General features: G+C 48.6%; 2 protein-coding genes and 2 non-coding genes across 4 annotated transcripts in view; 2 read left to right on the forward strand and 2 right to left on the reverse strand.

Annotated features, from left to right (window-relative positions):
* The window catches only part of KCTD17 (potassium channel tetramerization domain containing 17), a 21,098-nt gene extending 14,365 nt beyond the window's left edge, over positions 1-6,733 (forward strand). Inside the window, exon 6 of the mRNA XM_027825076.3 lies at positions 6,602-6,733. Coding sequence (XP_027680877.2) covers positions 6,602-6,643 — 42 coding nt within the window. The 3' untranslated portion in view covers positions 6,644-6,733. The remainder of the gene's footprint in view (positions 1-6,601) is intronic.
* Positions 1-24,439, reverse strand: part of TMPRSS6 (transmembrane serine protease 6) — a 32,616-nt gene that overhangs the window by 1,644 nt on the left and 6,533 nt on the right. Inside the window, exons 6-16 of the mRNA XM_007062669.4 lie at positions 24,230-24,434; positions 22,282-22,418; positions 21,079-21,191; positions 19,970-20,079; positions 17,958-18,103; positions 16,920-17,018; positions 7,883-7,996; positions 7,301-7,417; positions 6,623-6,791; positions 4,144-4,418; positions 335-471 (exon numbers count right to left, since the gene is read on the reverse strand). Coding sequence (XP_007062731.2) covers positions 335-471; positions 4,144-4,418; positions 6,623-6,791; positions 7,301-7,417; positions 7,883-7,996; positions 16,920-17,018; positions 17,958-18,103; positions 19,970-20,079; positions 21,079-21,191; positions 22,282-22,418; positions 24,230-24,434 — 1,622 coding nt within the window. The remainder of the gene's footprint in view (positions 1-334; positions 472-4,143; positions 4,419-6,622; positions 6,792-7,300; positions 7,418-7,882; positions 7,997-16,919; positions 17,019-17,957; positions 18,104-19,969; positions 20,080-21,078; positions 21,192-22,281; positions 22,419-24,229; positions 24,435-24,439) is intronic.
* Positions 872-1,055, forward strand: LOC114020146. Its single transcript, XR_005223914.1, has one exon. It is a non-coding gene; the product is annotated as a U2 spliceosomal RNA (small nuclear RNA).
* On the reverse strand, positions 16,326-16,485 carry LOC114020145. Its single transcript, XR_003565035.2, has one exon. It is a non-coding gene; the product is annotated as a U1 spliceosomal RNA (small nuclear RNA).

A 24,439-nucleotide genomic window follows, 5' to 3' on the forward strand; every position in this document is an offset into this window, starting at 1 on the left:
AACTGTGGGGAGGACCCACAGGAGGAAGTGGATAATCTTCCCTATGGAGCTGTGTGTGGCTCCACCAAGGTTCCAGCACTATGCGGAGCTCATGGGAGACTGGATATAATCCTAAGAAACTGAAAAGTTTCTGCGTTTGCACCGGAGGATAAGCATGAGCAGGATGTGACCTGCAGTTGGGGCAAGAAGGTCTTTCTTCTAACCTCTTGGAATCAATATACACCTTATTCAAAGCTATAGCGCATGTTCAGGGAAAAAAAAACCCTCCCCAGCCCTCATCCATTGCTGGACGATCCCCCTTTAAGGTGGAAGTGTCCCACATCTCCTCTGTCACCTGGCAGGCATCCTTCTTGCCCTTGCGGTAGCCGGCACAAAGCATTCTGGGAGAGATCTGGTAGTGATAGGCCACACTGCAGATGTCCTGCTGGATCAGCTGCACATCCACCTTCTGCAGGATGTTACTCAGTTGCCCTAGATATGGAACAAGAGCAGTGGGTCAGTAACAGCAGAGCTCCCCGCCTCTTCCTGTTATCCCCAGACCACAGCCACATCTCACCTCTCTCTCTCTCCGGTTCATGGAAAGAGCTGCCCCTTGGATCACCATCTTGTCCTCCACTTGCATCACATCTTCCCCCCTCCCCTAATCCTTACCTTAGCTTCTCACCTTTTACTTCTCACTTCACCCACAAGGCTCTACACAACTGGTCCCTAGTCAGCATTACCCTGCAGCTCTTTGCACCAGCAGGGCATGAGGGGAGTAGAGCTGTTGGGTCGCCCTCAAAGTTATATAAGTATGATAGAATTATAATTATGTAGTAGTAGAAATAAAGATAGACAAAAGACTATATAGGTATTGTAAAAAGGTATGAACATCAGTTCCATGCTGCTGAATTTTGGCTAAGATCAAGTGTAGTATGTGTTCTTATCAGTTTAATATCTGATATGTCCTCTATCTGAGGACTATATATTAAATGGATTTTTGGAACAGGGAGATGGAATAGAAGCCTTGAACTCTGTACCATTTTTTATTTCAACATTATCTTAATAAAATTATTAAATCTGTTCTTATCAATTTCACTCTGTAACAAATGCAAGGCCAAAGTGCTAATTATTTCAGGCCGGTACAGGACAAAGAGTCTGTTCTGGAAAGTGATAAGAACTTTGAGGAAACAATGTTGTTCTTTAAAACAACACCCTGATGCTCTTCCCCCGCGGGGGCCCCTTGTCATGCCTATGTAAATCTTGGTATCCAAAGAGGGAAAAATAGATAGTGGGATAAAACTTGTTAAATGAATCAAGAGCCATAGATTGTGTTGTTAAGTAAAAGAATGAATGATGAGTGCATAGAATTGAGAGCCTGAAGCAGGGAAATAATTGGTTAGTAAATGGTGCCAGCCTAATCCTAAAAATTTCAACCTTGATATCGATGGGCCGAAGAATATGCAAAGTGGAGATAACCGGATGACCCCCGGAGGGCGAACCGGAATCCACCCAAAACGCATCAAGGAAGAACGAGAAGATAACACCTAGCCATCATGGAGCCGTCATGGATGTACCACCTGCTGATTGAGCTGATTGATGGTCATCTCAATTGTAAATTCAGCATGATGAAGCAACTTCCATAGACTTGTATTGAACCAGAGACCTATAAAAATTGGGTCCAGGGACTGTGTTCTTTGAGTCTGGTTCTACGACCACCCTCCAGGAGCATCGGATGCGCATCTGACAATGACTCGGCTCCACTCTCATGTCCAGGCCACCTGGCCAGTGACTTGGCACGAGCAACATCTAGGCTGGTGACTATAACAACCTTTATGTAGAACCTGTGTGTGAATGTCTGTGTGTGTGAATGGATCTATATAGAAATTGCATATAGGAATATTTTGTTGTATTTACAATAAACGTGGCAATTTGCCTTGTCCCTCTTACAAGATCCTGTTGGTATCATTTTTATTAGTGTAACAGAGCTGTCTGGAGGATGACAATTCCATTTTGCAGCAACTTGTTGAGCTTTCAGAACTTGTTTTCGTCCCACAGTGGATTGAAAACATGGCCTTCTGAACATCCCCATGAAAACAGAATTGTGTTGAACTGTCCGGTTTTGGATCCAAACCAGAACTTTTCAATTCAGGAAGTAGCGTGGGTATGTGGCCTGTTGGTTAGGGCACTGGCTAGGGAGCTGGGAGACTCAGGTTCAAGTCCCTGTCCTGTCTGATTCAGAGCAGAGGTTTTCATCCCAGATCTCTCTGAATAAGGCAGAATCTTTCTGATGAAAACTTCATCCAAACTGCTAAGTCTCCATGACTGTCCCAACCAGCTCTATGAGGGGAACAGGAGGCCAGGGCCGGTGCAAGGATGTTTCATGCCCTAGGCGAAACTTCCACCTTGCTCCTGCTATCCCCCTCCCCTGTTACTTGCTGCAGGCACCCCCCCCCGACCCCAGCTCACCTCCGCTCCACCGCCTCCGCGGAGCGCACTTTTGGCCGCCCCCAACCACTTGGCGGCTTAGGCAGCTGCCTAGTTTGCCTAGTGGTTGCACCAGCCCTGCAGGAGGCACATGGGCAATACTGTATGAGTGCAGCAGGCTGTAGTGACCCTCTCACCAGGGGCATAAGTTAGGACAGCCCTCAGGGGCTGCACTGGCTCCTGCAGCTGCTGATTGGAGGAAGTTCAAGCTGCAGCCCCTCCATCTGTCTGATGGTGCCTTATCCCTGCACAAGTGCAGGGCTATATCTGGGCCCAATGTTGTCCCTGCAGCCAGCTCTGCTCTTCTCAGGCCTCTCTCGTTATTGCGCTCTGGCTCCTTTTCTTGACCTCAGCTCCACACCTTCTCTCACGCCATCCCTTGTGTTCCAAGTCTGGAACATCTCTAGCCTTTTTGTCTGCCAAGAGAGCTCCTGCTCCTCCTTGCCCACTCCTTTCACAAAGCTGTCCAGCATTGATCTTCATGACAATATTGCCCTGGGAATTCTTTCCCCGTGTTTCATACTTACCTGTCTGAATTAAACACTAAGCTCATTGGCAGGGCACTGCAACTGAAACCTGATATAACTGGGTTCAACACTCCCAAAGGAGTTGTACCAGTCTACAACAGGTTAGAATTTGGACACTTTTCATCAGTCAGAGAATTATAGCTATTATATGGACGGAACCTGTCACTGTAGGTCATTTAGCCCAGTTCCCTGCCAGGGTAGGATTCTTCCTTAGTGTACTTTTACTAGTGCTTTGTCCAGTGTAGTTTTAAATGACCTAGGTTGAGGAGGGGTGTTACATTTTCCAAAGTGACACCTGATTTTGTGTGCCTCCATATTTGGGATGCTCAGCGTCTTGAAGGGGCCTGATTTTCAGAGTGCAGGAGCTCAGCTTTTTCTGACAGTCAGGGGCACCAGCCACTTTTGGCTTCTACTGCTTCCCTTGGGAGACTATGTTGTTGTGTGTGTAATACACCATGCACACATATAGCTCCCCGTAAAGAATTATAGCTACAAAAATCCTTCATGCTCCCTTCACTTGCTGACAAAGACCCTTCTCTAGGTCTTTGGACCCAACGCCTCCAGCTGAGAGCCGTCCCAGAGCAGTGCACCTTCCCATCCCAGTCCTCCCAGGATGACCCATACTGTCATGAGTTTGTCCTAGGTCCTGCAAGCCCAGACAGTTAAAATCTCTCATCTTTTGGGGGACTCGTGCTAGTCTGTCTTCATGCTGTGATGTTACATCCATATGTGATAATTCTGCATGATGCAATATGATGATCCACTAGGGAGAGCTGGAGGGCACCATTAGGGTAGATTGCAGTTGCAGTAGGTAAAGGGGGAAAGGGCACTGGCATATCAAAGCTTTCCATTATCTTTCAAGGAGCTTGGAACTGCAACATTCTCTGACTTTTGTTTGAGGGACCCTGTGTCAGATTCTTGCCAAGAACATTATCCCATACTGAAGCAACCAAACCCTGAGGTGAGCCTCCTAGCATCACAACAGAATTTATTTATTTGGGAGGAGATTTTCAAAGGCAGAAAGAGTAATTAGCCCAACTTTTCATGGGAGCTGGGTGTCTAACTGCCTTTGAAAAATCCCCCCCCCTGCCCCCGTAAACCCTGGAGGAAAGGAGGATCCTAACAAGAGCAGCAAACATCCTGCATGTACCTCCTTCCTTGAGAGCCCCCCATCCAGTGATCCAGCAACGGAGGCCAGGTTCAAAGAGGTGGGAGTGGGCGGGCAAGCAGATGGGCTGAATGAAGGACGAGTTGATAACTGGGTGGTCAAGCTGGAGCAGGGCCACATCGTAGTCGTGGCTGTCCTCCTCATAATACGGGTGCAGGAGGAGGCGGCTCACCTTGAAGGACACCTCATTCTGGCTGCTGACATTCTGAAAGTACTTGCCCAGGTAGACAGTCCAGATGGATGGGGAAGCCAATCTACTGGGGGCAAGGGGAGAAAAAGGGTGTCGGTGTTAGAGAGACAGGTGGGGCGTGCAGCACAAAAAGGGAGAGTGAGAAATTGGGGGAAATGAAGGAGAGTGAGGGAAGTGAGGAGAAGGCTGGAAAATCAGAGAGACAACGGACCGGCAAAGGAAAGGAAGGGAGCATGGGGAAAGTGACAGCTCTGTGAAAAGGTCAGAGAGGGAGGGATGTAAAGGAGGGGAAAGACATATCTGAGGGCTGGTCTACACTGAAAACGTAGGTCGACCTAGCTACGTCGCTCAGCAGTGTGAAAAATTCACACCCCTGAGAGACGTAGGTAAGCCAACCTAAGCCCCAGTGTAGACAGCGCTAACTCAATGGAAGAATTCTTCCACCAACCTAACTAGGATTTACTGCAGTGATGGAAGAACCCCTTCTGTCACTGTAGTGTCCACACTCCAGTGGTGCAGACATACCCTTCAGTTGAGCAAGGGTACATTACAAGGAGGAACAGCCCTAAATGGGAGCATAGATTAAATAGCACATACCTCCTACTGGGAAAAGCCAAGAGAGGTGGGGACTGGAGGTGGAGCAGTGGAGATGTTTAGATAGATTAGCTAGCATGCCTAAGGGGATGGGAGAGGGGAGAGCATGTTCCAAGTGGGAGGGTGAAGGGCAGAGAAGAAAACACAGTGGAGAAGACCGGGGGAAAAAAACTGTAAGAGGCCTATTGTTTGGACACACGGTCCCTTCCACCTCTGTGCCTTCTCCCACGCTGCCCCTAATGCATGGGAAATACTCCCTGACAAACTCTCCAAACAGCTGCCACCTTCAGGGCCGGCTCAAGGCACCAGCGTTCCAAGCAGGTGCTTGGGGCAGTAGTTAGAAAGGGGCAGCAGTGTTTCCACGGAGGCGGCAATTCGGCGGCAGCTCCTCTGTCCCGCCGGCCGCAGCAGCAATTCGGCGGCAGCTTCTCCCTTTTGGCATCTGCGGCGGCAGTTTTTTCACCGCTTGGGGCGGCGAAACCTGTAGAGCCGGCCCTGGCCACCTTATCCTCCATCAAATCCCTCCTTAAGGTTCATCTCTGCCATGATGCCTCTGAACCCCAGCCTGCTGGTCCTAGCTGGGCGCATGCCCAACTGTGACTATTCCTCTTCCCCTTTTCTTCCTCCCTACCTCTAACCCCAGGACAAAATAATAATAGTAATAAAAACAAGCCCCACCCTACAAAATACATAACTAGCAAAGCGGTGCTAGTGTTCCACCAGATTCATCTGCTGGGCTGTTGTAGCCATTTCCTCTACCCTTCGTCTGTGTGTGTCTCTGGATGGTAAGCTCCTCTGGGCAGGGATTTTCTCTCTTCGGTGCTTGCCCAAGTTCCCAGCAAAATGGGGCTCCATTCTAATTAAGGCCTTTGGGTGCTACCATATATAATTATTTACTACGAGTCACCTCTAGAGGGCTGTGACATGAGTGACAGCAAAGCTTGAGGCCCACTTTAAATGAGAAAAAAGAAAAGGAGTACTTGTGGCACCTTAGAGACTAACCAATCTATTTGAGCATAAGCTTTCGTGAGCTACAGCTCACTTCATCGGATGCATGTAGCTCACGAAAGCTTATGCTCAAATAAATTGGTTAGTCTCTAAGGTGCCACAAGTCTTCCTTTTCTTTTTGCGAATACAGACTAACACGGCTGCTACTCTGAAACCTTTAAATGAGAAGATTCCCAGGGGGTTGCAAGTCATCACTCGCCTAACACCTATCGGGTGAGAGGCCAATGTGCTGGTAGCTTGAGCTCCACCAATGCTCTCACACATAAAGCTAGGCTGGGCTTCCCCCTGTGAGTCCCCATTTACTCTTTTCTTGCATGAAGGAGAAAAGTCCAATTGTGTATGTTTTTAGGGTTCATGACCATGGTGGAACCAGAGCCAAGCACAGAGCGGATGGGAACTATGCAAGCTTCCCTCCCCTCTATGCCTTCCCAGAGCACCTCAGCACCTCCCTGCTACCACAGTCTTGCCCTCATACACACACATCTCCAGCAGGGCTTCCCAGGCCTGACCTCCTTGCTCCAGCTCTGAGCCACTACCGTCAATGGTTCCGAAGTGAGTGGCCATTCTGTGACGTGGTTCCAAGTTGGTTTATGCTGAGACCCAACCGGCTTTGATGTGAAAGCAGTCTGAACTCGGTCTCCTCCACAGCGCTCTTCCCTCACCATTTACCTGTCATCCTGGAAGCAGTGAGCAGCCGAGACCACCCACCGATCGGCAATCAGCGTTCCACCACAAATATGGCTCCCGCGGACCTGAAGGCTAGCCTGCCATGGCCACTCCCCTTCTACAGAATTGGCGCCACCCACAATCCGGTTCAGAGGGGCCTGCCATCCACAGTCTAAGGAGAGGAAGACATAGGAAGACAAGGGGCAAATGTACATCATGTCTGCCCTTCCCCTTTGCTTTACTGACTTTCCAGTCTGCCATTTACACCATTTATACCCTTGGCCATTTACACCCTGCCTGGCACTGGCTGGAGCCATTTTATAGTATGTCAGGACTGAGGTGACTGAAAATTCCAGTGTGAGGTTTTTCCCTATTATTAACACAGGTGAACCCTGCACCACCTTTCCCACATGCTTGAGGTCAGTCAGCAGCAGCTGGGACACCCGTGCTGTGAGCTTCCTCTCAGCAGTGCCCGGTCTGTGCCAGTCAGTGTTCTGTTAATGTGAGCTTCCTCGGAGCAGCGTCCCATTACTGGCAACCATGACTCCAGCAGTGCAAACCAGGGCTCTGGTACAGCGAGGTTCCTCACAGCAGGGCCCAGACAGCACTGTTCTTAACTCCAGGAGTGGGAGTTTCCCCCTGGCAGTGCCTAGGATAGTGCCCTCCCTTCTCACTCCTCACCACAATGCTTCTCATCAGACGAGTCCTTGCAGTCAGTGGTGGAGTCGCACTGAGGGTTGGGTTTCTTCACGCAGCTCCTGTCTGCACACTGGTAAGTGAAAGGCCCGCAGGGGACTCCTGGAAAGATGAAGTTGGTTGGGGGAGTAAAGGGGAGAGACTTGAATGAGGGTTGGAGGATTTCAGTGGAGAGCATGGGGCAGCCAAAAAACTGCACATCAACCTTCTGCCTGGGTGAACCCCTAGATTAATGGGTGGGAGTTCCCTCAGTAATACCCCTGTATTAGCTGGTAGGTTAAGAGAGAGAATGTTACTAGCTGTACTTTGGTGTTAGCTGGTAGCAGGGTCCTGATCTGGGACTCAGCAGAGGAATATTATCAGTAGCTTATTAGAGAGACAAGGTGGGTGAGGTAACATCTTTGATTGGACCAACTTCTCACCAACAAAAGCTGGTCCAATAAAAGCTATTACCTCACCTCCCTTGTCCCTCTAAAATCCGGGGACTGACACGGCTACAACAACATTGCCTGCATTGTTAGCTGATAGGGGGAACTTTATCGCTACCCAGCAGTCTCCCCTCCCTACCTTCATTGCACTGCTCCTCGTCGCTCCCGTTGACACAGTCCAGGTGTTGGTCGCAGACCTTGGTGAACTCTATGCAAGTGCTGTCCTCCTGACACTGGAATTTCGCCGAGCACACTAAGACCAAAGCACCCGGAGGAAACGGGTGGGATTCAGAAAAGCAAGGCAAAGGGAAAGAGCGGGTCTCTTATCCCTCAGCAATACCCACCACTAGTCACAAGGGGGCTTCAACTGGAAACACCATGTGGTAGAGGAGAAAGGGACTTTGGGTATGTCTGCACTGCAGCTGGCAGCAAGCCTCCCCACCTGGGCGGGGCAGTCAGACTCGCGCTAGCGGGGCTCGAGCTAACTGCAAATAGCAGTGGGGACCTTGTGGCTCCAGCAGAGACTCAGGCTGGCGCCCCGAGCTCAGACCCAAGGGTCACGTGGGCGTGAGAGCCTTAGCGGCAACATCCACACCGCTACTGTTAGCGCCAGAGCTCGGCCCCGCTAGCGCGAGTCTGTCTACCCAGGCTGAGACGCCCACGTGGTGTGAGGGTTAAGAGACCAGGCCATTTTGCCTCTGGAGTCCTGGCATCAAATATAGGACAAGTCATGTGTGAAATGAATTGGGCGGGTGGGGGGGGGACACTCAGCCTTGTCACATATTGTGCCCATCACACAGCCCCGTTTTTGGCAAGACTGGCCAGCTTTGTTTAAGAGAGACTAAGGGAGTACACGAGGATTTAGGTGTATCAGCAGAGCACCAATGTGGTATAGCGAACAGAGCACATCAGAAAGGTGCTGTGGGTCAGGACTGTAGTGCGTGGGCAGAGCTCTAGGAGAGGCAACATGGACTAATGCACTGAGCAGAGGAAAGCAACAGAAAACAAAGACTAGAAATACATGGGTAGCTTTTCATCATGGCAAAGGTTCCACAGAGTCAGCGATTATAAGGTCAGAAGAGACCATTCTGATCGTCTAGTCTGGCTTCCTGCATAAGACAGGCTACGGATTTTCACCCAGGGGCTCCTGCTTCAGGCCCAATAACTTATGGCTGAGCTCGAACCTATATTTTAGAAAGACGCCCCATCTTGATTTAAAGCAGGTTAATCACAGAATCATAGAAGAGTAGGGCTGGAAGGGACCTCGAGAGGTCACCAAGTCCAGCCCCCTGACAGGTGTTTGTCCAGCCTGTTCTTAAAAACCTCCAACCTCCTTTGGAAGCCTGTTCCAGAGCTTAACTACCCTTATAGATAGAAAGTTTTTCCTAATATCTAACCTAAATCTTCCTTGCTGCAGATTAAGCCCATTTATTCTTGTCCTGCCTTGAGTGAACATGGAAAACAATTGATCCCCGTCCTCTGTATAACAGCCCTTAACACATCTGAAAACTCTTTTTAGGTTCCCACTCAGTTTTCTTTTCTCTCCAGTTTTTTTAACCTTCCTTCACAGGTCAGGTTTTCTAAACTTTTTCTAATTTTTGTTGCTCTCCTCTGGACTCTCTCCAGTTTGTCCACATCTTCCCTAAAATGTGGCGCCCAGAATTTGACCCAGCACTCCTGCTGAGGCCTCACCAGAGCCAAGTAGAATGGGACAATTATCTCCCATGTCTTACCTATAACACTCCCATTAATAGACCCCAGAATGATATTAGCCTTTTTTTCAGCTGCATCACATTGTTGATTGATATTCAATTTGTGATCCACCATAACCCTGTGACAGTATAAGGGATACCATTCCTCTGGGGTCAGAGGCCTGCCGCTAGCTGACTAGCTGATTAGCCTCACCTGCTGCACCTGGGAAAAGAGCTGGACCGTAACTGGCTGAGCCTCAGAAAAGAGGGCAGTAGGAAATGGAGGGGTGAGATGGCCAGACCCTCCTGAAAGCTGAGGGGGCTGTGTGCGTAATACTTTCTGCTGGAGCAACTGTACAGAGGGGTTGCTCTAAAAACCATATGGACAGAAGGGAGACTGTGTGAAGTCCTCCTATTCCTGAGGCAAGAGCCAGGAGAGTGGGTTGTGGCACTTCCCGGTGTGAGGGATGGATTTGGGGAAGGGACTGCTCAGCCTTTGAAGGGGTTTCTGATTTGTTAAGGTGGCTTGAAATAAAAAACAACTAAACCTGCTGGAATCTGCTTCCCTGGATTCCTTGAGAGAGCTCAGACTGAATTACACCGGGGAGTGAACTGGCTCAGCAAGAGCAAAACCTGGTCGAGTGCTACCACCTAGGCAGCTAGTCCCCATTTTGTAGTTGTGCATTTGATTTTCCCTTCCTACGTGAAGTACTTTGCACGTATCAACAAATGAATTGTAGTTCTGTGGCTTCTCTTTGAAGTCTGTTTTTAGAAGTTTTTTTCCTGAGGAATGACTACTTTTAAATCTGTTATAGAATGTCCAGGGAGATTGAAGTCTTCTACTGGCTTTTGTATGTTACCATTCCTGATATCTGATTTGTGTCCATTTATTCTTTTGCATAGAGACTGTCCGGTTTGGCCAATGTACATGGCAGAGGGGCATTGCTGGCACATGATGGCATATATCGCATTAGTAGACTTGCAGGTGAATGAGCCCCTGATGGTGTGGCTGACGTGGTTGGGTCCTATGATGGTGTCGTTAGAGTAGATATGGGGACAGAGTAGGCAATGGGGTTTCTTACAGGGATTGGTTCCTGGGTTAGTGTTTCTGTGGTGGAGTGTGTAGTTACTGGTGAGTATTTGCTCCAGGTTGGGGGGGCTGTCTGTAAGTGAGGACTGGCCTGCCCCCCAAGGTCTGTGAGAGTGAGGGATCATTTTCCAGGATAGGTTGTAGATCATTGATAATGTGCTGGAGAGGTTTTAGCTGGGGGCTGTTTGTGATGGCCAGTGGTGTTCTGTTGTTTTTCCTTGTTGGGCCTGTCCTGTACTAGGTGATTTCTGGGTACCCGTCTCACTCTGTCAATCTGTTTCCTCACTTCCCCAGGTGGGTATTGTAGCTTTAAGAATGCTTGATAAAGGTCTTGTAGGTGTTTGTCTCTGTCTGAGGGACTGGAGCAAATTTGGTTATATCTTAGGGCTTGACTGTAGACAATGGATCGTGTGATGTGTCCTGGATGGAAGCTGGAGGCATGTTGTAGGTAAGTATAGCGTTCAGTAGGTTTCCGGTATAGGGTGGTGGTTATGTGACTGTCACTTATTTGCACTGTAGTGTCCAGGAAGTGGATCTCTTGTGTGGACTGGTCCAGGCTGAGGTTGATGGTGGGGTGGAAATTGTTGAAATCCAGGTGAAATTCTTCAAGGGCCTCCTTCCCGTGGGTCCATATGATGAAGATATCATCAATGTAGCGCAAGTAGAGGAGGGGCGCTAGGGGACGAGAGCTGAGGAAGCATTGTTCTTAGTCAACCATAAAAATGTTGGCATACTGTGGGGCCATGCAGGTACCCACACCAGTGCTGCTGACTTGAAGGTATAATTTGTCCCCAAATCTGAAATGGTTGTGGGTGAGGACAAAGTCACAAAGCTCAGCCACCAAGTGTGCCATGGGTAGCAAGTGCAAATTTAACACCATTAATTTGGGCTTGAATAGGGACTGGGAGCGGCTGGCTCACTACAAAAGCAATTTTCCCTCTTGATATTGACACCTCATCAGGTATTGGAAGTGAACCACATCCACCCTGATTGAATTGGCCTTGTCAACACTGGTTCTCCACTTGTAAGATAACTCCCTTTTCTTCATGTGTCAGTATATTTATGCGTGCATCTGTAATTTTCACTCCATGCATCTGATGAAGTGGGTTTTTTACCATGAAAGCTTATGCCCAAATAAATCGGTTAGTCTTTAAGGTGCTACCGGACTCCTCATTGATTTTGTGGATACAGACTAACACAGTTACCCCTCTGATACTTTGCACTTATCTTTATTGACTTTTATTTTATTGAAATTGGACCAATCCTCCAATTTGGCAAGGTCCTTCTGAATTCTAATCCTGTCCTCCAAAGTGCTTGCAACCCCTCCCAGCTTGGTATCATCTGCAAACTTTATAAGCATACTCCCCACTCCATTATCCAAGCCATTAATGAAAATATTGAATAATACCAGATACAAGACTGACCCCTGTGGGACCCCACTAGAAACATACCCCCAGTTTGACTGCAGACCACTGATAACTACTCCTTGAGTACAGCCTTTCAATCCGTTGTGCACTCGTCTTATAGTAAATTCATATTTCCCTAGATGAGACTGTCATGTGGGACTGTGTCAAAAGCCTTACTAAAATCAAGATATACCATGTCCACAGCTTATCCACTAGGCCAGTAACCTTGTCAAGAAATAAATTAATTTGGTTTGGCATGATTTGTTCTTGACAAATCTATGCTGGCTATTCCTCATAATCCTATTATCCTCTAGGTGCTTACAAATTGATTGTTTAATAATGTGTTCCAGTATCTTTCCAGGTATTAAAGTTAGGCTGACTAGTCTATAATTCCTGGGATCCTCTTTGTTCCCCCTTTTAAAGATAAGTACTGTTTGCCCTTCTCCAGCCCTCTGGGTCCTCACCTGTCCTCCATACATTCTCAAAGATAATTACTAACAGTTCTGAGATTACAGAACTAGCTGAAGCAATCACTTTAGGATGAATTTCATCAGGCCCTGCGGAAGAGAGTGGCATGCCCAAGGTTCCATGCTAGGACTGGTGTTTAATATATTCATTAATAATTGAGGGAAAAGAGCGCAGTGAGGTGGCAACATTCGCAGCTGCTGCAAAATTATTTTGGTTAGTCAAGACTAGAGAAGACTGCAGCGAATTTCAGAGGGCAGCTCATTAGCAGATTAAAGAAATTGTTAACAAATGCTCAGTAATGCATCTAGGAATAAAAAACTTGATCTGTTTTAAATTCACTAACCATGCAGGAAAAAGTCTTGGATGTCACCCTAAATAGCTTATTGAAAGCTTCCATTCCACATACAGCCAGGCTCAAAGGGTATGTCTACACTGCATTGTAGTGCCAGGTCGGTGGGACCTGGGCTTGTGGACTTGGTGTTACCAAACCTGCGCTTGAGTGTCCACGCCGCATTATAAACCTGGGCTTACAATTGCTGGACGCAGGTGTCTGAGCCGTGCTAATGTGTCCACACTGCACTACGCAGACATTCTGAATCGGGTCTGTGGCTTCAGCTGCATCTACACATCAAAATGACAGGGCCTGGATCTGAGTCACAGCAGGACTCAGACACTAAACCACCCCCCAGCATGGTCTTAAGACCCAGGTCCTGAGTATTTGCTGACCCAAGTCAGACTGATTTGTGCGTGGATGGAAGGGGGACTTGGCTCAAACCTGAGGTATAGCCTGGGCTTAGCATGCAGTGTGGACATACCCTAAAAAGACAAGCAAAGAGTCCGGATCTATCAGGAATAGGAATGAGAGTAATACTGAAAATATTCTAATGTTGTTCTATAAATCAAAGGTGCCTCTTCACTTGGAATACTGTACCCAGTCCTGGTTAGCCCATCTACAACAAAACTAGAAGACCACAAAGCCACTACACTACACATCTTCAAATCCTTCCTTAAGCCCACCTTTGTCACGCTGCCTGCAAAACACTCAACAGTGGCTCAGGCACTGGTAAGCACTGGCCACAGCACATGACATGTATTACGGTCGGCTCACTGTTACCTTGTGCTCCCCTTGCTGTTTGTTGCATCTACCTGTTGTCTTTTGTCTTATCATTAGATTATAAGTCCTTTGGGGGCAGGGACTGTCTGCTTGCTACGCTTGTATGAACAGACCCAAACTCAATGGGGCTGGGGCCTCCAGGCACTGCCTCAATATATTTATTATTTATGTAATAATTAACACAAGGAGTTCAGATTAGAGGCCTGGAAAAATCTGGAATAATAAAAACAGAGATTTAAAAGACTAGGGCTGTTTGCTTTAGAGATGAGATGAAAAGGAGGGGGCTTGACAGGCACACAGGACAATGAACGTGGTAGAGAAGGTAAATCGGGTTGCTTCTATTTATCCATTTTAATAATACAACGACACAGAGACATTGAATGAAACTGAAATGCAGCACATTTGGAACTGAAAAAAGAAATACTGTCTTTTTACAGCCAACTCATAATTAGCCTGTGGAACTCACAGCCACAAGATATCACTGAGGCCAAGAACTCACAGACTTTAAGGCCAAAAGGGGCCATCAGGATCATCTAGTCTGACCACCTGCACATCACAGGCCACAGAACCTCACCCACACACTCCAATAATTGGCCCTTAATCTCTGGTTGAGTTATTGGAGTCCTCAAATCTTGATTTTAAAAACGTCAAGTTACAGAGAATCCACCATTTACACTACTTAAAATCTGCAGGTGACCCGTTCCGCACGCTGCAGAGGAAGGTGATCCCCCCCGGCCCCGATCTCTGACAATATAACCTGGGGGAAAATTCCTTCCCAACCCCCAAAATGGCAATCAGTTAAACCCTGAACATGTGGCGAGAATCACCAGCCCAGAAACCTGGGAGAGAATGCTCTGTAGCAATGCAGGGCCTTCCCCATCTAGGGTCCCATCACTAGCCTTTGGAGATATTTGCTAATAACCGTCACGGCAGTCTCATCATACTGTTTCCCCCCCTGTAAATTTATCAAGATCAATCTTGAAACCTGTTATGTTTCCCCTCTACCCCCCCCCCCCAGCACTACTGCCCTTGGAAGGCTGTTCCAGAACATCACTCTGATGGTTAGAAACCTTCATCTAATTTCAAGCCTAAACGTATTGATGAACATTTTATATTCATTTGTTCTTATTGCCAACATTGGCCTTTAATTTTAAATAACTCCTCTCCCTCCCGGGTGTTTATCCCTCTGATGTATTTACAGAGAGCAATCATATTTCCCCTCAGCCTTCGTTTGGTTAAGCAATACAAGCCAAGTTCCTTGAGTCTCCTCTCATGAGGCAGGTTTTCCATTCCTCATATCATCCTCATAGCCTTTCTCTGCACCTGTTCTAGTTTGAATTCATCTTAATAGGGTTCTAAAAAGGATTAGACATTTAGAGAATGAGAACATCCACAGCTACATAAGACACCGGGGAGGACACAACTAGAGATAACAAACCCTCCTGCTTCGAATCAAGCACTAACTGATGGATTTAGAAAGAAACTTCCTCCATGGACAGGTTTAGTCAATAACTTTCCACAATAAGGTTTTCTGCACCTCCTTTTGAATCATCTGGTGCTGGCCATGGTCCGAGACCAGATACTGGGGTAACTAGAGCCCTGTGAGACCCAGCACTGTGATTCTTATGTTCCTGTGAGCACAGGACTGTGAGTTTCATGGGAGGGACTGTTGCATGCCAGGACTAACAGGCATGGGCAGCATTGCATAGAGGCACATAGCTCCTAATCCTATCCTCAGGGCATGAGACCAAGAATGCCAGAGTTCTAGTGCCAATCCTGCCACTGATTTACTGGGTGGCCCTGGGCAAATAATCTAAATTTCCTCTCTGTTCCCTCCCCCCCCCCTGCCATCTGTAGTAATACTAAGAATACTTCCCAGGGCAGCTGTGAGAGTTAATTAGGTGATATTTGCAAGTGGTTTGACAATACAAAGAGTTTGTGGGGGGAGGGGGGGTACTCCCCACACTGGCCCTGCCAGAGCTGAATTAGGCCAAGTGGGCCCAATCAGCCAATTAAACTGCAAACAACAGTGCTTTAAGCTGTGTGGAGGGAGCTAATTAGAAGGAAGCTCACCTGTGAGGGAACAGGTGGGGCATCTATAAAGACACAAGGCCGGCAGCAGTGTGTGAGGACAACAGGGAGGAAGCCTGCAATCCCTCTCCCTGAGGTAAAGGAGAAAGAAGGGGGAGAAGAAGCACAGTAGGCAGAAGTCTAGGGCTGAGAGCAGTAAGGTGGTGGAGATGCCCATCTTAACTACTTCACTACAGGGCCCTGGACTGGAACCCAGAGTAGAGGGTGGGCCTGGGTTCTCCTACCATCCACTGCAGAATGGCACGGTTAAGGGCAGTGGATACAAAGACTGCCGGAGTCAGTGTAGGAATGACTTAGTCAGGGCAGCAGTGTGAGGACTGCCTGATGCTGCTTGTGGAGAGATTTTGAAAGACTACCCTGGAAGAGAAAGATCTTAGTGAACTGGATGGAGGGCCAAGTCATGAAGAGGAAGCAGTAGCTCCTGGGTTGACTGAAAGAGAGAGATGGAGTGCAACTGCAGGAAAGGGTGTTGGCCTGATGGAGCTAATACCCAGAATGGCCAGCAGGCAGCACTATCCAGTGGTGAGTAGAGTACTCTCACACAGAGCTCTACTGTGCAAGCACTATATATATTATGGGTGGCCAAGACTGTGGTGTGTTGGCAGAGCAGTGTGGGACACTCAGGCCTAGAACAGCAGGTGGGGCTGTAGGCCAGGACTGAGGATCACTGGCAGAGCTGTGGTGGGAGAGAGGAGTGTAGTTTTTTGGGGGGGGTTTGTTTTCAGGGGAGTGTGAATGCAGTACCCCACTACCACAAATTATGCAGTCAAGTTTCCCGCATTTGGGGAAATTGCAGGGGTCAGCACACCTGCAGTGCAACGGGTGAGCCTCATCCTTGGAAAACTACCTTCGTGGTCATGGCATGCACTCTACTAGCAGTGCGGGGGTAGAGGAGTGCTGCAGGTTGGACACTGATTTATTTGAGGAACTTGTAGATCTTGGCGTATGGAAACTGTTTCTACTGCCCCATTTTCTGGGGCCAACTGTATCTGTGGGATATATGGCCTCGAGAGTGCATGGAGGAGCCTGGTGTGCTTTGAGCTTTCAGTCTCACTTCCTAACAGACTGAAGCAGTATGATTCTGGTGGACTGAAGATTGACTGCCTGCATGTAACCAGGCCAATGCCTTTGTTACTTTCACCCCCCTGACTGATGCAGTGAAGTCTCTGTGGGGTTCTCCTGTCTCCCCCAGAGATCCCCTGTTAGAGAGTTGGATTTGGACCATGGAGACCCACTCCTTTGTGCAGGAGAGGGTTGAACTGGGCTGAAAATCTCTGAGGAGTGACAGGGGGTAGAAATAATGGATGACGACTCACCACAGTTCCTCTCGTCCAGTCCATTGGGGCAGTCTTTGATCCCGTCACAGGCTGGGACGCACAGTCCATTGACAGAACAGAGGAACTCCCCAGGACAGGCTAAAAAGAATCACAAGGGAATGTTTAGTCCCCCTTACAGGACCTCCTAAAAGCAAAACACTGAGGCTCGAAAGTGTGTGCCTACAAGCGCTATTGACCTTGCCAGCTCTCCAGGGATGTTTGCTCAGTGCTTGCATGTTTCCAAAGTCCTGTGTAATGGCAGCCCCTGGAATCCATGCATGCACACCCTGGCTAGGCAATGGGGGTATTGAAAGTTTGTAACCAATGCAGGTCATATGACAGGGTCCAGGAAATCAAGAGCAATCTGTCACCAGAACTCCTGGGGGCTACACTGTTATTACATCCTGCCACACCAGGCATGATGCTGGGTGGAATACTGGGATAGATTCCCTGGGGGCTGTTACAAAACGCTGGTCAGGGACGTGAAAGAGGTGTCCCCATGACATTCAGGGAGTATGCAGAGAGGGACCGTGCACCCTGCCAAGTACTGCACAGTGAGACAAGAAAGACTTGGAGAGAGAGTGTGTGTGCGTGTGTCAGGCTTTGTTTCTCTCTCTCACACACACACACGGATTTCAAGGGAAAGCAGGAAATAACTCTCCAGGAGCCTTTGTGATTGAAACAGTCATTTCAAATTAAAATAAGCTTAGGCATCTAATTCCAAGGCCAGCTCAGTAATACAGAGGCAGAGGTGAGTCTACCTGTACCTAGGTGTACGGTCCCTCAGTACCTCTGTGAGCTGTGCATATGATCAAGTGTTGTGTGTTTGTGTCCATGGTTCAGAGTGGTGTGTGCGCACACATTCATGAGGGTAACGTGCATCTGTACCTATAGGTGAGCTTGTATCTAGGACTTGGCATGTGTGGCTCTCAACACGTGCCAGGAGCTTGAGAAAGCTGCTGGTGACTGGGTAGCAGTGAAAGATGCAGACTACATTCTCAGTCAGTGTCTCTAATCTATAAGAAGCCCCGTACTCACGATCCGATTGGTTATAGAGGCTGTAGGCAGCCTGCACTCCGGGTCCGGTTAGGGAGATCTGAGAGGTGAAGCTGATGGTGATGCCGGTAGAGGACACAACAGGAATTCGCTCAGCATAGGCTTGCAGGGTCCGCAGGCCACACAACCTGATAGAGAAGTACAGGCAGGATATCCAAGAGTTTGTATGAAGGAGAAAAAATGTGATCATCAAGGGAAAAGGGTGTTGGGGCAGGAAGGTTCCATGGCACTTGGGAATTGGGGTCTGCTCCATGAGAAGGAGAGAACCACAAGGACTGGGATAGCAGAGATGGGGAAACACTTTCTGTATGTTTTGGGGATGTAGAGTGGTGATGCTCCTGGAAATGCAGGGGAAGCCCGGCTTTTTCAGCAGACAGGCCATCCAGCACCACGCTCTGCTCTCCACTGCACCAGCACTTAGCTACTTGACTGGAACGTCCTGGGGCCAGAGCAACTCCGGAGACATCACTGGTTTTACACTAGTATAACCAAGATCAGGGGCTAGCCCCGAGTGCCCAGAGAAAATGAAATGTGTGAGGAAGCAGCCCTAGAGACTGATGGAGGGAAAGGAAAAGAGACATGCTAAGGGTGCGATGGGGAGAATTTGAAATGATGGCGGAAGTAAACACCACTTAAAGTTTGTGAGAGACATGTGTAATGGTTCTGGATGTTCCGGACTGAACGGCTTTGGGGAGAATATTATGCACTTGGTAACACAAACCAGGCATAGGGAATTGGTGTCATGGGTGTCCTTCTGCAAAAAGGCCATATTTTATACACAGTCCACAGGCCCAAATTCTGCTCTGCTACCTCGGCATAAATCCAGAATGATTCCATCTACTTTGGAGGCATTAATCCTGATTTAGCCCTGTCTGGGTAAGAGCAGAATTTGTGCTGTCTAATCCAATGCTATTTCTATATTGTCTTTCCTATGAACTCATGTCCTAGATCTTCACATGGTTAAATAAGAGTTAGGGAGGTTGGACTAGGGAGAAAAGAAGGAAAAAGTACATGCAAGGAAGGGATGCAAATAGAGTGGAAGTTGGAGACATACAAGACAGCTGTTGCTGATGCTAGGCTGTGAGACCCATAGTGGAGAGTCTGAGGTCATTGGAACAATTCCCTGGATCGGGTCCAAAGACAGAGGTGGCTGAGGTCAGGTGAGCAGCAGAGACAAGGTCTGCATGGTAGGTTGGAAAAGGCCCAAACAGGGTTTTAAAATAAGAGCACAATTTTGAACAGGCTCCTGAAATGAAAGTGGAGCCAGCTGGAGGGGTCTGAGGATGGCAGTGCAGTGGCTGTGCTTCTTTGTACGTGGGAGAAAGTGGGCAGCGGCAGTCAGTGCATGATGGCAGCTGGGCTTAGGGACGCCGTAGAGAAGTCTTTATAGAAGGGAGTTTTTTAATAGGCAAAGCAAGAAGAGGCAGAGACTCGGAGGCAGATTTGTGCGGAGGAGGATTTGAGGCAGTAGCACACAGACGATACTGCAGAGGTGGTGATAGGCACATTTGCAAACACAGGAGGTGTGGGAGGACGCCAGGGCTGCACAAAGTGGGGGAAACAAGACAATCTGCTTTACACAGCACGAGGAAGAAGGAAAGTTGATAGCGACATTGGAGAGGTTTGAGGATGTTGCCTTTGCCCAAAAGAAGCACGTCTCTCTCTCTGAGATGCTTTTCTGAAGGAAGCTGAGGCAAAGCAATACACTGACTTGATCAAGATAGGCAGAGTCAGTGGACAAGGAGGAGTTACTAGAGTATTGAAAAAGATATGGACAACTGAGTGCCATCAGCACAGTAGTAGCTGTTACAGTTAATAGCACAGATCAAATGACTGAGTGGGAGCAAGAAGATAGAAGTTAGAGCTGGCAAATGTTTCCTAGCAGACCTGGGGACTGGCTAAACCGGAGGTCTGGGGGCGAATTCAGACTCATGGAGAAGTAATCTGGGGTTGGAGATGGAGAGTGACAATCCAGCAAGAACATGAGCACAGACCTTCTGTTCTGAATAATCCACTGGCCTTGAGTACACAGCAGATCATACTTCTGTCTCCTCAGTGTGTAGGCATCGAACCATAGGACAACTCCGTAGTCGAGAGATGGGACCTGCGTGGAGAGTGGTCCAAGAACAGAGATGAGAGAGCAGTAGCAAGCTGTTTCCAGCCAACCAAATGGGACCCGTTGGCATGAAAGGGGCAGAATGAACGCAAATGGGAGAGCAGTGAATTCACACAGTGCCAAGCTGGCAAGAGTTAGGCACAGTCTACACAGGCACCAGGCCACTGCCCCCTATGGCCACCACCTTAATCCTGAAGTGTGGCGCCCTCAGTCATTCCAGGCCTGCCTCCAAGACCTCTGCCAGGGCCCCTCAGTCATGGTCTCCAACACCCCCTGCTAGACCACTCCTACCTCCTCCTAAACACCTTTCCCATTGCACCATCACAGCTGGCTGTTCCAGCCCTAGATCCTACTTCCAGCCCTGCCAAAGCACCTCAGCCCTGACCTGCAGGAACCCTGCTGCTCCAGTCCTGGAGCCTTGCACCAAGCTGTGCCAATGCACCTCTCTCCTCATCCCTGCTACTCTAATGCTGGGTCTTGGTTGAACTGAGACGGGCCGGATTTGAAGAACAGACGGTGACTGCCTAGTGAGTTTGATAGTCACAAGTCCAGGGTGGAGATCTAGGCTGAGAGCCCCAAGAGTCGGTTCATTGGGAGCCAGAGTCAGAATTGGAAATATTGTAAGGCAATGATTCCCAGCCGTTTCCTTACAGGAAATCTCTTCCCGTCCCCTCCCCCCCCGCCCCGCCTTCCAACCTTCCTCCCATCTAGCGGGGACTCCCTCCCATTTAGCATTACAGGAAGAGCTGGGTGGCTGTGATCTCATGACCTTCTGTTTGAGACTCTCTGCTGTAGGGTCTGCAGAGATGAAACTGTGCAGGGCACTCAACCCCCTCCCCCGCCCACACGTCACTTGAGTCTGAGTGGAGAGGGCATTGCCACGGAGCAGTGGTGTAGGGGAAAAGGTGCCCTGGCGCTCTGTCCAAAGCCACTACTGTGGAAAGGTTTGGCTAGAGAAAGAGGAGGGGCCACGGGGGGGGGGCTCACCGTCATGAGCCAGGTGCACTGTGTGTTGGGCGAGTAGTAGCTCGGGTAGTGTGGAGTGTTGATCTTCCCCTGTAGTTCCAGGCCTCCCTGCAGCGTTAGATTCACCTGGCAGTCTGAAAACACAGACACCCCCCCGGCGCACACACACATCAGCTGGGAAAACTGGATCCTCAGAAAAAAGGGACATGCCTCACCCGCAAGAGAAGAATGGAGGAAGATGCAGGCTACGCATTTGCTAGAGACCCATGAAGCTGTTTGCTGTGCTCGTGGTCTGTGGTCTCTGGGGGACCAACATCATGCTTTCCCAGCTGGGTTCACTGGGAGCACCAGAAACATCCCAGGGGAGCTACTTCCTGACGAGGGGGGCTCCTCAGAAGCAGACCACAGAGACAATCAACTGCAGGTGTGGTTGCCTGCTTGGCTTCCTTCATTGCTATGCCACCTTCCCACAGTGCGTACACGTCGGGAAGAGCTGGGGACAATAGGGTGAAGGATCATAGTGCAGGAGATGCCAAGAGACCAGAGCTAGAGAAAAGGGCAGTGGGTATACCACAAAAATGAGTAAATGTCTGAAAAAAGAGGAAAGCCCAACTGGGAAAGGCTACAAGCTGTGATCTCATGAGCTAAGCCGGGGTCAAGCCTGGCTTGTATTAGCTTGGGAGACACAACAGAGAAGTGTCCAAAGCAGTGTTGCTGCTGTAACCGGCAGTGCTCTTCCCTCTGACCCTGTGCCATTGCTCCAGCCTGGCATTAGGGGTTACTGAGACATTAGTGTGGCCTTCTGTCAGTTGACTTGGCAACCCAAGCCCTGACCGCTCATGGTTATTAAAGTTCCCATGGCACTTTGTGCAAATTAAGGTTGTTAACCTCCTTCTCTTGGCCAATTTCGAATAGGAGTCCTTCTGCTGACCTAAATTCCCCTGTGACTTTAGCTGAATGCAGGACTCCTCACTTTTTTTTGGCTGCCATCACTGGAGCATCTAAGTGCCTCACAATCTCTAATGAATTTCTATTCCAAGCCATTGTGTGGTGGTTCTGTGTGCTGTGAAACAGCTGCCATATTCCATCTCAGTGGAGGAGTGTCTTGTGATAGTGGGTGAAGTGACCTGCAGAATACGTGTGAGGCTAACTGACAAGGGGTCTGCACTGTGTGAGCTCTCCCAGCTCCTTCATTCTCCACGCTTTCCCTCCAGCCTTCCTCACCTTTAGAGGGCACAGCCTGGGCAGTGAGGATGAAAGGATCGTAGTAGCTGTACATCGCTTTCTTCCATACCACGGACATGACGTGGCCCGAAGAAAGGACTTCCACCATGGGCTCCTGACGGCTGCAGCCATAGAATCTGAGAGGAAAGAGAGCAGGAAGTGTGAAAGAGGATGGGAATGAGTAAAAGCAGTGAGGAAAGGAGAGGAGTGAAGTGGTGGTAAGAGACGGAGGGGAGAGAAGGGATGAGATTATTCAGACCTCTAATAACTTCAGTATGTTGCTAGACACTAAGGCCCAGATCTTCAAAGGTGTTTAGGCTTCTGACTTTCATTAAAATCAATGAACATTAGGAGCCTAAATACCTTTGAAGCTCTGGACCTAGTCACCAAATCAAGGTATAGCACAGAGAAAAGGGCTCAGATCAGGGTGGGGGAACATGTCCACACCCCCTTGTTAGGATCTTCATCTTGTCTCAAACCAGACCACCTTCATGAGGACTCTGAGACCATGGGTTCCCCCTTGTGACACTATGCCCCATATTCTTCTTAGAGAGATGCTTATGATAGGAATATGGCATAACTAAGATGTATTTTATGCAAAATGGATCATGTGAGGTATCATTGGATAATCATATACAGTAAATCATAACCTTTCCATTTGTATGCATATATCCTTTCTGTATCTGAAGTTAGGAATATTGACTATAACAATTACAACTGTTTACGCTTGGGGATCACTCACCAGTCAGTGTGCAATCAGCCTGGATGGGCCATTAGGAAGGACAATAGGACTTTAAAGATACTAATCTCCCTCCTTCCTGAGAAGTTTCCTGGGAAGCTGCTTTGACACTGCAGGGTCATGTATTCATGTCACCTAATACTGGACACCATCTTGGACTGCTGGTATTTTTCCACTAGGAGGGGGTGGGGGTCAAACTGGGAAAAAGGGATTCCTGCCATGTGCAAATCCTATTTAAGGCTGGGAAGTGAGTTAATCTTGGTGGTTCTTCACTGCCTCCCTGCCCAAGAAGGAAGACTGCTGCAAACACCTGAAGAAACAAAGGAACCAAGCTGTGAGGCAGGGAGCGCAGGTGAGAAAGGTCTAGCCTGTGGAAGGAATACCTGGAGATTTAAGCTGCAAGCAGTGCAGCTTACTTTCAAGAAACTCTAATCTGCATGAAACAACATTTAGGGTGAGAATGTGCTACTATTAACTAGTTAATTTAGTATATTAAGCTTAGGTTGCGTGTGTTTTATTTGCTCAGTAATCTGCTTTGATCTGTTTGCTATCCCTTATAATCACTTAAAATCTACCTTTTATAGTTAGTGCACTTGGGGGTTTTTTTGGTGTTGTGTGTTCTATAACCAGTTTGTGTAATTCATAATGGGGAGGGCAAAAAGCTGAGCATATCTTTTCCCCCTTTCAATGTGGAGGGTGAATTTCATGACCTTATGCTATATAGATCTCTCCACAGTGCAAGGCAATATAATTTTGGGTTTACACTCCAGAGGGTGTGTGCACCTGAGTGCTGGGCAATCCCTGAACTGAGTCTTCCCACACAGAGCTGATCTCTGTGTCTGTTTGCAGCTGGGTGTGTCCCTACCTGTGTGTGTGCAGCAGGACAGGGTGAGGGAGCCTAGGCTGGTGGTACGCATGGGCTCAGTGGAACCGCAGTGCACCAGGTGGCACGCCAGAAGAGGGACCAACCTCTCATCCATAAATCAGTTATTTTAGACCCTTCAGGAGCCCTACTTCTCCCTCTCATCTTAATTTGTGCCAGACCCCATTCCTAAGGAATCTTAGAGCCAGATCTTCAGCTGGTGTAAAATCAGCAGAGTTACACTCAAGTCAGTGCAGCTACATCAATTTATACTAGCTAAGGATCTGACTGACCTCCTTCCTACCACTCACTGTATTTGATATCAGTGTCATACGAAAGCTACCTACGAGGTGATGAGATGGTTCTCCAGTGGCCCAGCCGCATCATACATGGCCAGCCGGTCCCTGCACTCTGGGAGGGTCCACTCCAGACGTAGTTTGATCATGTGGCCTTTGGGACCACGGAGGTGCCAAAGACAACTGGAGGCCAAGTAGTCAGGGCCCTTCAGCCTGAAGACTTCCTCTGCCCTGATGTGGCTGTACCTGTAGCAACCTGAA

This window comes from Chelonia mydas, chromosome 1 (assembly GCF_015237465.2).
Source record: "Chelonia mydas isolate rCheMyd1 chromosome 1, rCheMyd1.pri.v2, whole genome shotgun sequence".
Lineage (NCBI taxonomy): Eukaryota > Metazoa > Chordata > Testudines > Cheloniidae > Chelonia > Chelonia mydas.